General features: G+C 45.1%; 1 protein-coding gene across 1 annotated transcript in view; it reads right to left on the bottom strand.

Moving 5' to 3' along the window:
- The window catches only part of EXTL1 (exostosin like glycosyltransferase 1), a 32,014-nt gene that overhangs the window by 785 nt on the left and 15,459 nt on the right, over nucleotides 1–15,770 (bottom strand). Inside the window, exons 2-10 of the mRNA XM_033956788.1 lie at nucleotides 14,275–14,368; nucleotides 9,535–9,642; nucleotides 6,501–6,620; nucleotides 5,813–5,945; nucleotides 5,601–5,719; nucleotides 5,396–5,491; nucleotides 3,771–3,857; nucleotides 3,435–3,595; nucleotides 1,864–2,035 (exon numbers count right to left, since the gene is read on the bottom strand). Of these exons, the coding sequence (XP_033812679.1) occupies nucleotides 1,864–2,035; nucleotides 3,435–3,595; nucleotides 3,771–3,857; nucleotides 5,396–5,491; nucleotides 5,601–5,719; nucleotides 5,813–5,945; nucleotides 6,501–6,620; nucleotides 9,535–9,642; nucleotides 14,275–14,368 (1,090 nt within the window). The remainder of the gene's footprint in view (nucleotides 1–1,863; nucleotides 2,036–3,434; nucleotides 3,596–3,770; nucleotides 3,858–5,395; nucleotides 5,492–5,600; nucleotides 5,720–5,812; nucleotides 5,946–6,500; nucleotides 6,621–9,534; nucleotides 9,643–14,274; nucleotides 14,369–15,770) is intronic.

The following is a 15,770-nucleotide window of genomic DNA, read 5'->3' as shown; positions in this document are numbered from 1 at the left end:
GGGTTCCTCAGTGACCTCTGGTACACGACCTCTGGCCCAGAAGAGGCATTGTGATGACCAGAATTGGTATATCGAGAGAGGGGGAAGATATCAAGTAATTGCAGATCTCAACCCTGGTTCCAAATGAGTTAGGTTAAAATAATGAGGGGGGAAAAAAAGAGTAATGAGGAGACTTAGAGGGTACTTGGAGCCCGTAAGCACTAACTAAGCATTTTCCCTTAGACACAAAGTGGGAAATTTTGTACATGGCATCCAAATGGACAGGCAATCTCTTATCAATCCTATGTAGGCGCCTATTACAGAATCGCACCTAACTGAAAGCTAAGGCACCTATAATGTAGGCCAGGAGCAGTGGTCCCCAACCCTGTCCTGGAGGACCACCAGGTCAATCGGGTTTTCAGGCTAGCCCTAATGAATATGCAGGAGAGAGATTTGCATCTAATGGAAGTGAGAGGCATGCAAATCTGCTCCATGCATATGCTTCCGCCCAACAACATTTTGCTGTCCTCGTCCAATCAATCATCCTTTCCAGACTGGACTATTGTAACTCCATCTATCTAAGTCTAACCAAGAAAAATCTTCAAAGACTTCAGCGGATCCAGAACACTGCGGCTAGGTTGATCTTCGCAAAAAGCAAATTCGATCATGTTTCCCCGCTTCTGTCAAAACTTCACTGGCTTACGGTGATTTCTAGGATTCACTTTAAATGTACCTGCCTAATTTTCAAGATCCTACATGGCATTCTTCCTCCCCTAATCCCACAATCATGCAATTCTTCGAGACCTGACACTACCAGATCCACCAACATACTCAAACTATCTTTCCCCTCGTTAAAAGATGTCATGTATGCAGGTAAATTAGGGAAATCCCTTTTCTTCAAATTCACTGAGCTTTGGAATAACCTCCCTGCCCTGCTGCGGAACCTAGGCTCATTCCAATTATTCCGAAAGCATCTGGAAACCTGGCTTTTCTCCAAAACATAAAGCTATCTATTGAAAATGTAAAGCTAGCTATCCTCTTCATAACCTCTAATTTCTTATTATGTCCTTCCCTCATCTATTGAATTACCTGTAAACCGTGCTGAGCTCTATTTTTATGGAGATGATGCGGTATACAAACTTAAGGTTTGGTTTGGTTTAGTTTAGTTTCTCTTCCTCTCTCTTTTTTTTTCTCTCTCTCTTCTTTTTTTTCTCTTTCTCTCTCTTCCTCTCTTTTTTTCTCTCTCTCTCTTCCTCTCTCTCTTTTTTTTCTCTCCCTCTCTCTCTTTTTTTCTCTCTCTCTTCTTTTTTTTTCTCTCTCTTTCTCTCTCTATTCCTCTCTCTCTCCTCTTTTTTTCTATCTTTCTCTTTCTCATTAAAAGGCATCATGTATGCAGGTAAATTAGGGAAATCCCTTTTCTTCAAATTCACTGAGCTTTTGAATAACCTCCCTGCCCCGCTGCGGAACCTAGGCTCATTCCAATTATTCCAAAAGCATCTGAAAACCTGGCTTTTCTCCAAAACGTAAAGCTGTCTAATGAAAATGTAAAGCTAGCTATCCTCTTCATAACCTCTAATTTCTTATTATGTCCTTCCCTCATTTATTGAATTTACCTGTAAATCGTGTCGAGCTCTATATGGAGATGATGCGCTATATAAACTTAAGGCTTAGTTTAGTTTAGGGCTAGCCTGAAAACCCGATTGGCCTGGTGGTCCTCCAGGACAGGGTTAAGGACCACTAATCTAGAACAATCCAGATCTAATGAAAACAACTGCTTTGTGAAAAAAAAAAAAAAAAAGCCACCCTCATTTGTCAAATGACACCGTCTTAGAACCAGTACAAGCACCCCTTGTTACTCTGTGGTCATTACCGATGCTAGAGTACCTGCTGGGAGGGGGGATCTCTGTGCTCTTTCTTCTGGGACACTTTGATTGGAGGTAGTTTGGTGACAGCCGACACCAGAAAATTCATCAGGATGTCCTCACAGTTTGAGATCTGATCGACCAGGCTCCTCAGTCTGGCAGGCAAGTAGTCCGTGAAAAGACTATGATAATACCTGTGGGAAACATTGCAGACACTAGCTGGGAGCATCATTAGCCATAAATCATATAGGTCGTACTCATTCCTACTTCAACTAACTCAAAACTGATTGTGAAAACTTAACGTTTAATGCGACCGCACTATAAATACACCGACCATTGTTGTAAATAGCTCAGTTTTGCTATGGATTGCTCAAAAGTTCCATTGAGGAATCAACTCTGCTTTAGATCAGTTCTAGAGAATGACAATTTCCCCATCCCGTCCCTGTGAGTTTCGCCCCTGCCCCATTCCTGTAAGCTCTACCTTAAACCGCACAAGCCTCGAACACTTATGATTTTAAAGTGTTTGAGGCTAGTGCAGATGAGGACAGAGTTTAGGCATTGGTGGAATGAGGCATTATGACATCACAATCGGAGCTCTAGAACAGTGTTTGTCAACCTTTTTATACCTATGGACCGGCAGAAATAAAAGAATTATTCTGTGGACCAGCATCGGTCCGTGGACCGGCGGTTGAAGAACAATGTGCTAAGTCGGGGGCCAGACCCCGCCCATCTCTATCCAATCTCCACCCCAGACCCCACCCCCATAATAACACTATTTTTTCCATTCATTTTTCACAGATATACAATATAATCTTATTAACAACACATAATAGTTAACCACAAAATTAAACTACACAAAGCACACTGACAGCAGATGTAAATTCTCAAAATTGACAATTCAATCACTAAATTCAAAAATAAAATCATTTCCCCCTACTTTTGTTGTCGCCCTTCCTCCATACTATGCCTTACCTTCTGGCCTGCTCCCGCCTGGCCATTTTATGACGCCCCTGGTATTATCTTCAGGCCCGCTCCCTCTTCCTCACTGAAGCAGTGCAATCTCGAGGCGGTTTTAAATGACTGAAGAGGCATTTATTTTGCAAGATGAAATATGGGCATTAAGAAACTTGCATTTGTGAAAGCGCTGGTCGCGTACCTTGTTTGTTTTATATGGATCTTATTTTTATTATGTATGTTTATATTGTGAGACGCCTTGGGAAAGGCGGGTTATAAATAGAATAAAACAAACCAAAAAATCATCCCTAAAGAACAATGGTCTCAAACTCAAACCTTTTGCAGGGCCACATTTTGGATTTGTAGGCACTCGGAGGGCCTCAGAAAAAATAGTTAATGTCTTATTAAAGAAATGACAATTTTGCATGAGGTAAAACTCTTTATAGTTTATAAATCTTTCCTTTTGGCTAAGTCTTAATAATAATATTGTAATTTATAGCTAAAGAGACATATGATCAAGAAACTGTTTTAATTTACTTTTGTGATTATGATAAACATACCGAGGGCCTCAAAATAGTACCTGGCGGGCCGCATGTGGCCCCCGGGCTGCAAGTTTGAGACCACTGCTATAGAAGGTACCTATGGTAAAATGTAGCCGCGGTGAGAACCATTGAGAACTCGTTGGTCCATTTTGAGGTGTAGCCCCATCGGTTCCTACTGGAATCCCAAAAGTGGCTTCTCATGGGAAATCCAACAATTCGGTCAGGGAAGCTCTTCCAAACGACAAAGGCGAAGTCTACCTGCAAGTCCCAAAAGAAAGAGATCAGCATCCGGGTACAAGAAAGCCATCCAGCGTAAACACTCCATGGCTTTCGTCAACCAGACTCGGGACAAGGATCATTTGGAACCCATAGGAGGCAAATAATACTGACTGCAGGTTTGGCCCTGGATCTCATCCTTCTGGACAAGCCTCACCTCACTGGTTGACAAGATGGTGGATTCGTCCAAACTTAATACTGCATCTGTCAGAATATCGTCATAAGGGTAGAAACGATGACTCATCTGATGCACAAGAATAAACAGGGACGTGTCAGTGTAAAGCAGACTCTATCATAATACAAGTCAAGCTATATAACTCTAAAGAGCCAGGGCTTCCAAATTAGGAACTGACTTGCTTCTCTTTGTGTCTCTTTAGGTCATCTTTCACAGAAACAAAGGTCAACCATTTGGTCTGGGTGATATGCTGGCCAGAATAACTTAAGAACAGCCTTACTGGGTCAGACCAATGGTCCATCAAGCCCAGTAGCCCGTTCTCACGGTGGCCAATCCAAGTCACTAGTACCTGGCCAAAACCCAAAGTGTAGCAATATTCTATACTACCCATCCAGAGCAAGCAATGGCTTCCCCCATGTCTTTTTCAATAACAGACTATGGATTTTTCCTCCAGGAACTTGTCCAAACCCTTCTTAAAACCAGCTACGTTATCCGCTCTTACCACAACTTCTGGCAAAGCGTTGCAGAGCATAACGATTCTCTGAGTGAAAAAATATTTCCTCCTATTGGTTTAAAAGTATTTCCCTGTAACTTCATCGAGTGTCTCCTAGTCTTTGTAATTTCTGACGGAGTGAAAAATTGATCCACTTGTACCCGTTCTACTCCACTCAGATCATTAGGTTTTGAGAGTTATCTTTTCTTCATCAGGTCAACACAATACAACACAGGTGTTCTAAAACATTTTTATTGAATATATTTCCATGTCTCTAAGCCAGGACTTTCCAAACCTGTCCTCAGGACCCTAGTCAACTTGTCAAGATATTCATAATGTATATACATAAATGAGATACATTTATTTATACTGAGTCTCCAGAGTTTGCAAATTTATCTCATACATATTCATGTGGAGATCCTGAAAATTCAATTGGATATGGGGTCCCCAGAGAAGGTTGAGATGTCACTTAGGCCCAACCTAACTTTACTCATTGTACCCTCAGGAAATGCTCTTCATGTGTTGTCATGCAACTCCTAAAGCAAGAATTAATGGTAATATCTGTGTAAATCACTTTCGTAGTAACATCTGAGGTGCAGTTATATTGCGAATCACCTAACTGGGCAGAATATATGGGCTGTTTTGACATTTATCTACTTTCATGTTACCATGTTAACCTGCTTGTTCGGGATATTCTTGCACAAATGCATTTCTACGTGGTTGTCTAACGCTCCTTTGAAGACGTAGCATATTTTATCTGAAAAGGCAGGAAGTGGAACTTATTCATTTTTTTCACTTGAATGTTACTCAGTTATGAGCTGAATGACTTTCAGGGAGCTGTAAGTCACATTAATGAGACTGTCCCGCACTGTCCCTAGACCAAGGTGTCTCGAGACACTGCCTACAGCTGTCTCCTTTCCTCCTCACCTAGCGGTTACAGTAATGGGTTGAGAACCAGCAGATCTAGGTTCAAATCCCATTTGATCCTGGGCAAGTCACTCTGTATCCCATTGCATTGGGAACCACTGTAAGCTTATTACACTGGCATACAATCTGTTATAAAGCTCCTGATTTAAAACAGAGTATTAAGGCTGAAATGAAAAAGAAAAATCACCTTCCTTTTCCCTTGAATGACTTTCAAAGGCACTGCTGTCAGAGGCCATCTATCACTTGTAGGAGGAGGTTTCTCAGAATTCCATAGGACCAAGATCTAACGCCAAGAAAGAGACACGGGTAAGACAAGGGAGGGGGGGACACCTGACGAAAAGGGAGGTGAAGGTGAAAGAGGGCTCCGTGCCCGAGTCTAAGGGCTGACAGACCTGTGCACAGTGCTGAGATCCAGAGAGTGCCTGGATAAGTTTCAGGACTGGCTGGGATTGGGAAACCACTGAAGATGATAGCCAGATGACTGCTGTGAACTTGCTGGAAGGCTTCAGGCCTAGGAGGAATAGAGAGAGATAGCTGAGGACGTCCCAGGAATAGGGCAGCTTGCGAGAGGGTCTGCCAGGGTATTCTCCAAGTCCTTCCTTACCACGATTGAGATAGTAAAAAGGGAAGTCCCTCGGGTGTGTGGAATACTGCGGCAGCACCAGGAGCCCTCCAGGCAGAGTGTTCCAAAGAAAGTACTGACGCGAGCGCTGCCCATATAACCGATCCTTTATGATCTGTAAGAAAAAAGTGGTATGATTTGTAGTATCTTACCCAGAGGGACAGGCCAGTAAGCTTTTGAGGAATTTCTGAAGCTAAATTCCATCCTAATTAGGTCTTAAGAACTACTGGCATAGCAAGGGAGGTTGGCGCCCGGAGCAGTACTGCCGGGCATCGATATGCCATGTGCCCCCCCCCACTCTTCTCCACTGTACCGTGTGCCCCCACCTCTTGCCCACTGCTTGAGTGCCCCCTGTACCTCTTGAAATGTTTGTTGGCGTGAGCCTTGGCACCCTTGAAATGTTTGCTTCCGCTGGTCTCGGCACCCTTCTGATTTCACATCCTGGTCCCATGATCAGGAAGTGACATCAGAATGGAGCAGAGGCCGGACCGCCCCCTGCCCCCCATCGCCTCTCCTTACTATGTTAAGAACATAAACTCCCAATAAAGAAACTCATTTCCACCAAAACCATGAAAGTGTCTCTGTGCAGTTCTCAGCCTCAGCTGTGCAGCAGGACTGGAGCCTCTTCGTGTAGAGGTCATCAGAGGTGAGACCTGGTCATACACTTTACCTCCAAGGTGGTCTGCACGATCTTCTCCACAGAAGAAAAGTAAGCTTCCCACAAAAACTGGGTCTGCTGCCGGTAAGCCAGGATTTTATCGCTGTGAATGCAGCGCACTGTGGATGGGATCTAGGAAAGAGAAGACGTGGAAAGAGTGAAAGGATAAGGGCAAACATCCTAGAGCCCCCTCTTGGAGAGGGTAGCAACTTCCTATCAATGTCATTCACTGCCATCTTCATAACATTTCAAAAATCCCTACAGCTTCTCATATTGGTGAGATCTTGCCAGGCATTTGTGACCTGGGTTGGCCACTGCTGGAAAACAGGATGCTGGGCTTGATGGACCTTCGATCTGTCTCTTATGTGAGCCAAGTATGTTCTTATGTTCTTCGGTATGTTCTTATGTGAGCCAAGTATAGGACCATCAAGCCATTGTGACATCACTGATGAGTTTGGCTCTTAGGCATTGGTGGAATGAGCATTATGACAACACAATCTCAGCTCTGGAATATTGCTACTCTTTGGGTTTCTGTCAGGTATTTGTGACCTGGGTTGGCCACTGTTGGGAAAACAGGATACTTGGCTTGATGGTCCTGTGTTCTGTCCCAGTATGACAACTCTTATGTTCTTATGATCTAATAGCTTCGCAGCTAGGAAGAAACACACCCAGACTTGCAAAAAGTAATCTCTACCCACTTCATACATTTTGAGTTTAAGTGTATCACCAATCGAAACAACCATCTCGCTGGTTTATTAATAACTAGCTGATGCCCCGGCGTTGCACGGGTATTTAATTATAGCAATAACACTGTAAATGGATTCAAATAAAGATACTTTATAGTGGTGAATGAAAGTATTTTTTTACAGCTTAATAAAAAGTACAATAGTCAGATTATAATGTGAAATATTTGACAAAATGAATACAATACAACTAACGAAAAACGTGATTATAAACAACAATTTTAGTTTCACCTCCTGGAGCAAGAACATATAAATTCTTGGGTGAACCCACCCTTGAGCAAGCAACATAGAGTTGTGGGCCGCGAGACCCCCAGAACATATCACCCCAGGTAGTGAGGGATCTGCATACCAAGTTTCGTTCAAATGGGTCAAGCCGTTTTTGAATTACTGTGAGAATGGCAGCTTTTTACATTTTTTCCATTGACATGAATGGGTGAAATCTGATTTTCTGTTTGTAGCTCCGCCCACATGTGCAGGTGGGCCGCGAGACCCCCACAACATATCACCCCAGGTAGTGAGGGATCTGCATACCAAGTTTCGTTCAAATCGGTCAAGCCGTTTTTGCGTGATCGCAGCACATACACACATACATACCTCCGATTTTATATATATAGATACATAATAAAATAATAGACCATAATTGCAAAATAACAAAAATATACAGGGTTTATAAAATGGATAGCAGAACCAGAAAAGAGACAAGACCGTTATATCTATGGGTTCCAAACCCGACAGGCCTCGTCTTTCCAGACGCTCCACAACAGAAAATAAGAAAAGCAGAAAGGCTATCACGTTGATCTCCGAAATATCAGACAGGCCTGTTTTTGAAACTCAGGGCTCCTTTTACTAAGGGGCGCTAGCGTTTTTAGCGCGCGCTCAAGATTAGCGCGCCCAAACCACGCGCTAAACAAGAAATACTAACGCAAGCTCTATGGAGGCGTTGGCGTGTCGCGCGCGCTAAAACCGCAAGTGCACTTAGTAAAAGGAGCCCTCAGTGGTTTGTCCCTGCATTTTTGTGACTTATTAGTCGTTACTTGAACAGAAGAGATTATCTAACTATGAGGGCTTTAAGATTTTAGTTTGCCATTTAGATTACGTTTGTTTTAACTGATGTTAACCGATTAGTTCTTTTAAAATCCTGATGCTGGCACATAGGACATTCTTTGAGTTACAACCATTAGATCTCTCTAATCTAGTGTTATTTTACACACGTAGGGCTCCTTTTACGAAGGTGCACTAGGACTTTAACTCGTGGAATAGCACGCGCTATATTGCCGCTGGCGTCAGTTCTAGAAGCGTAGCGTGCGCTAAAAATGCCAGCGCGCCTTTGTAAAAGGAGCCCCTAGTCACTCGTTGAGATCTTTAAATGACAATTGAGGAGCTGTTCCCCGTATCTCAAAGGCTCACCTGGCCTCAAGCAGAAATGGGGCATTTTTCTACTTAGTTCCAATATTGTGGAACAATTTACCAGTAGAGTTAAGGAAGGAAGAATCACTTCAAAATTTTAAGAGACCAAGTATTCCTTCCTCGAGGACAACACAGCTCTGGATTTAATTTCAGCACGCTAGTGGTCAGCCAGTCTGTGATCACAGGGAGCTCACTGTTAAAGGAGTCTAAAACGTATGGAAAATCTTGGTTGAAAGTGATTAAAATCTGAACGTCAACTGCCTATACAAAAGATACCAGTTCCATAAGCTGAATGATATATTCAGTGGCCAAACAGAAGTGCGCTTTGCTGGTTCCATTCTGTGTCTGTGGGGTGATCTCACTTTTGTGGTCAAGAAAGTGCGTGACCTCCAGAGGTGTGGGACAATGACATTTCGATGGCATGCCCCCCCCCAAGAAAGTGACGCCCATCACAATCCACAATGTGGGAAGTTCTTGCCTAAAGTACACCAGTTTGAGTGAATTTCTTCAAGAGGGGTGGGGGTTAAATAAATCCTAATAAAAAAGTGAATTTCAGAACACAGCTACCATGTTTCCCCGAAAATAAACCCTAGTTGAAGTGCTGGATTCTCCAGCAGCAGCACTTCTTCTCCCCCCCCCCCCCACCGGCTGACCCTTCCATCTCTCCCTCCCATCTGAACCCCACTCATTGCGAGACCAACATACCTTCTTTCAAACGGCAGAAATCTAAACAGGCTGCTTCGTGGCCTTCTCCCGCCGGGGCATTCTTCTGCCGCATCACTGATGATGTCATCAGCAACGCGGCCCCAAATTAATATAAGACAGTGTCTTATTTTCGGGGAAACACGGTAGCCCTTGGGGGGTATCTAACAGTGCCGTCACGCCTCTCCTCTCACCTGCAGAAGGAGCTTCTCATCTCCTACAATGGCTGTCTTCTTCCAATCGATGACTTCGGAGAATGGCAACTCCCAGCCGTTACTGAGCAGAACTGGGACACAGGCAGCCTGGATCGAGACCAAGACATTGGCAAGTAAGAACAAGAATTATACAGATCTGTCTCACAGATACTTTAAGAAATTGATTCCCTGGCCCCAATCCACCCTCCCCACCCAAAAAAAACCAATAAATTACACAAGAGCGTAAGTGGTGGCATACATTGAATGTAAAATGAGAAAGCCCTCAGGATCAGTAGGAGCATATTAGAACCCCCAGGTGAAGCTTAATTCACTTTTAAGCCCCTAATTTCTTCCCTCCTTCCTATCACCCCAATAAACTCTTCCCCCCCCAAAAAAAAAGATCCTATAGAAATGCATAAAAATGTGCGAGCACTGATGGCCCTTTGAGTTCTGTAGGGTTACCATATTTTGGGCTGCAAAACCCCAGACACGTGGTCCCGCCCCATTCTGCCCCAGCCCCACCCACTTCTACCTCCAGCCCCGCCCACCCCACAAAACCTCTTCTTCCCCGACAAGCTCTGGCCACGTCTGGTGGACCTAGAGCGTGTGCGGATGTGTGTGGCATCATCCGTGCATGCTCAGAGGCCCTCCAGATGCGGCCGGAGCTCATAGGGGCTTCCAAAAACACGGACAAACTGCCGGGTTTTGGAAAGTCGGTCTGGGCTCCTGGACAGTCCTCTAAAAATAGGACATGTCTGGGTTTTCCCAGACATCTAGTAACCCTATGTTGTTTCTGCAGCTGTTCTTTTCTGCTCCCTCCCTTGGAAATTGCTGCCCTTGGCCGTTACCTATCTGCCTAAAGCTTAAGTCATCCCTAAGTGTTCTCCCAGTACCCAGTGAGAATGCAAGCAATCTGAATAAAAAGCACATATATTTGTTTTCTAATCCTGGCTCCGTTATTAATGCTAATTATTATTTATCTTCAAGAGTTCTGAAAGATAACTAAGGATGGTTATTGGTGATGTGCTGTTGGCTAATCCCTAATGAGTCTATTCATTTGACTGTTTTTGGACTCTAGCCAAGACGACGTATCATCACAAGCTATTCTGCTGGTGACCATTTCTTTTGAAAAGGATAAATCCAATGTGTTAGGATCATATTTTAAGAAAAAAAAAAAAAGACCACCTGTTTGGTGCAATGAAAATTCAGATACGATAAAGACACCTATGTTGCATAAATGTTTATGAGACGAATCTTTCATTTGAAAGGAGGCTCTGGAACGAGAAGACATGGGATGAAGGTAAGAGGTGAGAGGCTCAGGAGTAATCTAAGGAAATACTTTTTTACAGAAAGGGTGGTGAATGTGTGGAACAGTCTCCCGGAAGTAGTGGTGGACACAAGAGACTGTGTCTGAATTCAAGAAAGCCTGGGTATAGGCGGTGTCAGGTCAAAAGCGCGCCGGGACAAAGGCGCGAGCAGACAATTGAGCGCAGTGTGGAGGCGCGCGCCGAAGAAAATTACTGTTTTTAGGGCTCCAACCGGGGGGGGGAACCCCCCCACTTTACTTAATACAAATCGCACCGCGTTGTGGGGGGTTTGGGGGGTTGTAACCCCCCCAATTTTACTGAAAGCTTCACTTTTTCCCTGTTTTTAGGGAAAAAGTTAAGTTTACAGTAAAATGTTGGGGGTTACAACCCCCCAAACCCCCCACAATGCCGGCGCGATTTGTAGTAAGTAAACTGGGGGTGCTCCCCAACAAAAAACCCCCGTCGGAGCCCCTAAAAACAGTAATTTTCTTCGGCACGCGCCTCCATCTTGCGCTCATTTGTCGGCGCGCGCCTTTGTCTTCCGCGTTGTTGTCTATGAACCGGGATAGGCACGTGGGTTCTCTTATAGCGATGTCCTGCAAACATTTTGGCACTGGGGCACATTAAAGCCGGTGCCGCGGCAGGAAGGCGCCCGGAAGTGCGTGGCCGTTTACACGATGACGCAGAGTCCCTCCAGCTGGACCCTGCATTTATCCCTTTGCGGGGAAGGGGGGGAGAGCAGGAGAGGTGCCAGCGAGGAGTAGTATCATTGGCACAGGCTGATAGCCTACAGGATGTGCCTCTTGCCGCGAGAGGCACGATCTGTAAGCAGTCAACTGGTGCCTCTCCTCCTTGCCAGTGTCTCGCAGCACACAGTTTGCGATACATGGTCTTAGAGAGAAGAAGAGATAATGGTTACTGTGGATAGGCAGACCAGATGGGCCATTTGGCCTTTGCCATCATGTTTCTATGTTTCAACTCATTCACATAATATGCTGCAGCGTCTAGGAAACCGACCATGGACCATTTGCCTCAGACAGGCTGCCTAAGGCTCAAGCTGATTTGAGACCTGCCTGTTCAATAGTCTGTTGAGGGCTTCAGGAAGGAAGGAGACATGAAGCCAAGCTCATTTTTCGAAGGCATTTTACAACCCAAAATTTCGCGCGAGGGGGGAAGGGACGGGACGAGACCCTTATCCGCAGGGAGAGAGGTGTATAAATTTCACCAGCTCAAATTTGATCTCTACACCTTTAAAACTGGGGTTTTTCTTTTTTAGATGGGAAGAGGGGAGGGTTCATTTGCTCGAAAACAAAAAGGCTTCCCAAAAGTAGGGCATGATTTTACTTCCAAGCAACATAAACTAGACTGAACCTCAGGGAGGAGAGAGGCTGATGGCTGACCACGGCGCTGAAAAGGAATTACTGGGATGGTGGAGAGGGGGGGGGGTTCCAGACCTGAAACTGCTCCAGAAAAAGCAGGTCTGGAACAGGAAGCAGAGGGAGTGGTGGAAGCTGAAAGAGGAGACAGAGGCAGAAAGGGTGCCGGCACCAGTCTGGACCACAAAGACAGGCAGCCAGCCAGCAGCCCGGAGCTGAGCTCTGCACACAAACACCCCCCTACCCTCCTCTCCCACACTGTTACGCTTCCTTACCCCAAGGCTGGAACACATACATCCAAGCCCTCAGAAACTTACTTTTCAAGAGCTGAGACAGGCGTAATATGAAAATCTAGTAGGGGAGCTGGACACAGAATGAGGAGGTGGCGGGGGCCTATGTCATGAATATCAGGGCAAAAATTTGGTATGTGCAAGGTCACTGCCCCCAAGAGATAAGAGCCTGAAGGAGGAGGATCTATGGGGCTCTCAAGGTCACGCATGAATGGAAGAAGCAATAAGCACAGCTCATACATTGCGCTTCAAAACTGATTCATTGGGGAAATCCTGAAAACCCGACTGGATTGTGGCCCTCGAGGAGGGACTTTGACACCCCTAAACTAGAAGGAAACCCTAAGGGCATCTTGTAAATTATTGCATGACTGCAGAGTGAGACAAGGAATGTAGGAAAAGGTGGTCTATTCATATAGTATCTGGTGCAGTCCAGGCAGGATAAAGGTGACGGTGATGATCTATCCTAAGCAGCTCCGTCTCTAAGAAATAATTTTTTTTTTTTTACATGAAATTTCATTCCAAATTTTTCATCAAAATACAAAAATGAAACCACATCAGAAACATTGCAAACATTGAGGACAGAGGAACACAAAATGCAAAAAGAATAATATAAGAGATAGACTCTCCACGCCTTTCAATACAAACATTATATATGAATAGTGAAGGAGGAACAAAGTAAGGGGGAGGGAATTAAAAATTGAAGGAAATAAAGAATTAATGCGTAAAGAAGAGAAAGAAAATGTCTCTGAAGCTAAAGAAAGAGGAAGAATTGTAACGTTATACAGATTAAACACAGTTAAGAGAAATTTTGTCATTATAAAGAATTCAAACAGGTCTCAAATATGGCCCAGTTTGTGGTAGCTTTATTACCTAGAGGCAAGGACCTGGAAATTAGTACCGTAATTCACGCCTATGTTGTACTAGGACTGATTGCCACCAGTAACGAACGTTTAACGAATCAAAGGATTTCCAATCAGATCTTAGGGCATGTTGAGATTCAGGAATCATAATCATTTCTTAATAAAACAAAAATCCTTCTGGGGAATGGGTTTCATGGGTGGTAGAGTCAAAGGCAATGTTAGGAAATTCTACTTTACGGAGAGGGTGGTGGATGCCTGGAATGCGCTCCCGAGAGAGGTGGTGGAGAGTAAAACTGTGACTGGGTTCAAAGAAGCGTGGGATGAACACAGAGGATCTAGAATCAGAAAATAATATTAAATATTGAACTAAGGCCAGTACTGGGCAGACTTGCATGGTCTGTGTCTGTATATGGCCGTTTGGTGGGAGGATGGGCTGGGGAGGGCTTCAGTGGCTGGGAGGGTGTAGATGGGCTGGAGTAGGTCTTAACAGAGATTTTGGCAGTTGGAACCCAGGCACAGTACCAGGTAAAGCTTTGGATTCTTGTCCAGAAATAGCTAAGAAGAAAAAATTTAAATTGAATCAGGTTGGGCAGACTGGATGGACCATTCAGGTCTTTATCTGCCGTCATCTACTATGTTACTATGCCAGTTATCACCAGGTTTGGAACTGGGTCCAGCTCTGGGTGGAGATGTTCAGGCCAGGTTCACGTGAGCAGAAACTTCTGGGACACCTGTTATTCCTTTCCTGTTTCAGACTATATCTGAATGAGAGGCACCGGGACAGAAATGAACAGCAGATCGCCTGAGTCTGGCACGGCCTAGGGGCAACACGTTCGAGCCCAGCCCCTTACTGAAGGATACCAGAGACGAGAGACCTGCCTTGGGTGAAAGTTCCCCATCGTGTTACCTGCAGGGCTTCTAGGAAGCGGAAGGAGCCCAAGCGCCGCCCTCGAGGGATGAGGCAAAATGTGGAGTTCCTGAGCAGCTCCTGATAATCGAACCTGAAACAAAACGTTAATGGTCATTTTCTTTGAGAAACTTTGACCTTGGCTCCCGAATACTCGAGAGGAACCTGGGAGAATATATGCAGTGAGACGTTTGTGCGCTTGTTTTTCTGAGTTGAGCACACCCAAACAAGTAGATTTCCATATTTTTGGGGGATTAGACATACAAAGAAAACAGAAAAAGGCGAGCAATATTGCTCAAATTCTTTATTGTTATGAAGACTCGACACGTACGTGTTTCGCCCGTAGGGTCTGCCTCGGGAGTCTTGGTCACAGTGCAAAACACTGCATCACGTCTGTCATCTTGTGTGTGTTAAAAAAAAAAAACCCACAAGATCAGGCTGTTGTGGCAACACACGAAATCAGCCAAAGCCACCGGATGAAAATGCGTTTGCCGTGCGTCGCCTTTTTCTGTTTTCTGAGTTGAACACCGTGAAAATGGCTCTGCTCCTTAGACTCCTGCAGATAATGATGATCTGGATTGAGACTGGGCTTAATGGACCCTTGGTCTCAGTATCACCGACGTAGCGAGGGTAGGAAGTGCCTGAGGCGGTAGCGCCTGCCTTGCCTTCTCTGCTCCCTCCTTCCCCCCCACCCCGCCGTATGCGTGCCCCTTCCCCCGTAACTGTTTAGCTTCCCCAGTTTGAGCAGCGTCCCCAACTTGCTGCCTGCGCCGACAACGGCTCTCTCTCTGACGTCACTTTCTAGTCACGGGACCCGGAAATAATGTCAGAGAGGAGCACCGAGGCTGGTGTGAGCAGCGGGTTGGAGCTGCTGGTCGCGCCAGTGAAGAGCTAGAGGTACGGTGGGGGGGGGGGGTGAAGGCGCAGCAGGGAAGGAGCGGGAGGCAGCGAGGAGAAGTGCCGGCACCTGCAACAAGACGGCGCCCGTGGCGGTCTGCTCTCCCCCGTCCCCTCCCCATCCCCCTCACTACGCAACTCCTCAGTAGGCCTGTCGTTACAAAAGATAGCTGAACAGAACACTTGCTTTCCAAGCAGGTCAACTGAACGACTGGCTGGGTAACATTATCACGCACTCCTCATCCTATCTAAGCTTCAGCAAATTAGTAAAAACAAACTTGTTTAACCGATTTGTAACCTAAGCCCTCTTAAGCCTAATCTCTACAAAGCTAACCGAATTGTCTCCCAAGATCTCTTATGCCTTACCTTTGTATCCTGCTCACCTGTATTTTGATGACTTTACATTGTATCTATATTCGCTGATTGTCCAGCTCTTCTTTGTTGTAAACCGCCTCGAAGCCTTATATATGGCTTTGGCAGTATATAAGAATAAAATTACTATTATTATTATGTTCTAACATGCCTAGGGTTACCAGACGTCTAGATTTCCCCGGGCATCTTCTCCTGAGGCAGTCGTGTGAGACCATCAGTGCTCCTTA

Source organism: Geotrypetes seraphini, chromosome 8 (assembly GCF_902459505.1).
Source record: "Geotrypetes seraphini chromosome 8, aGeoSer1.1, whole genome shotgun sequence".
NCBI lineage: Eukaryota > Metazoa > Chordata > Amphibia > Gymnophiona > Dermophiidae > Geotrypetes > Geotrypetes seraphini.
This window is presented reverse-complemented; position numbering and strand designations above follow the sequence as displayed.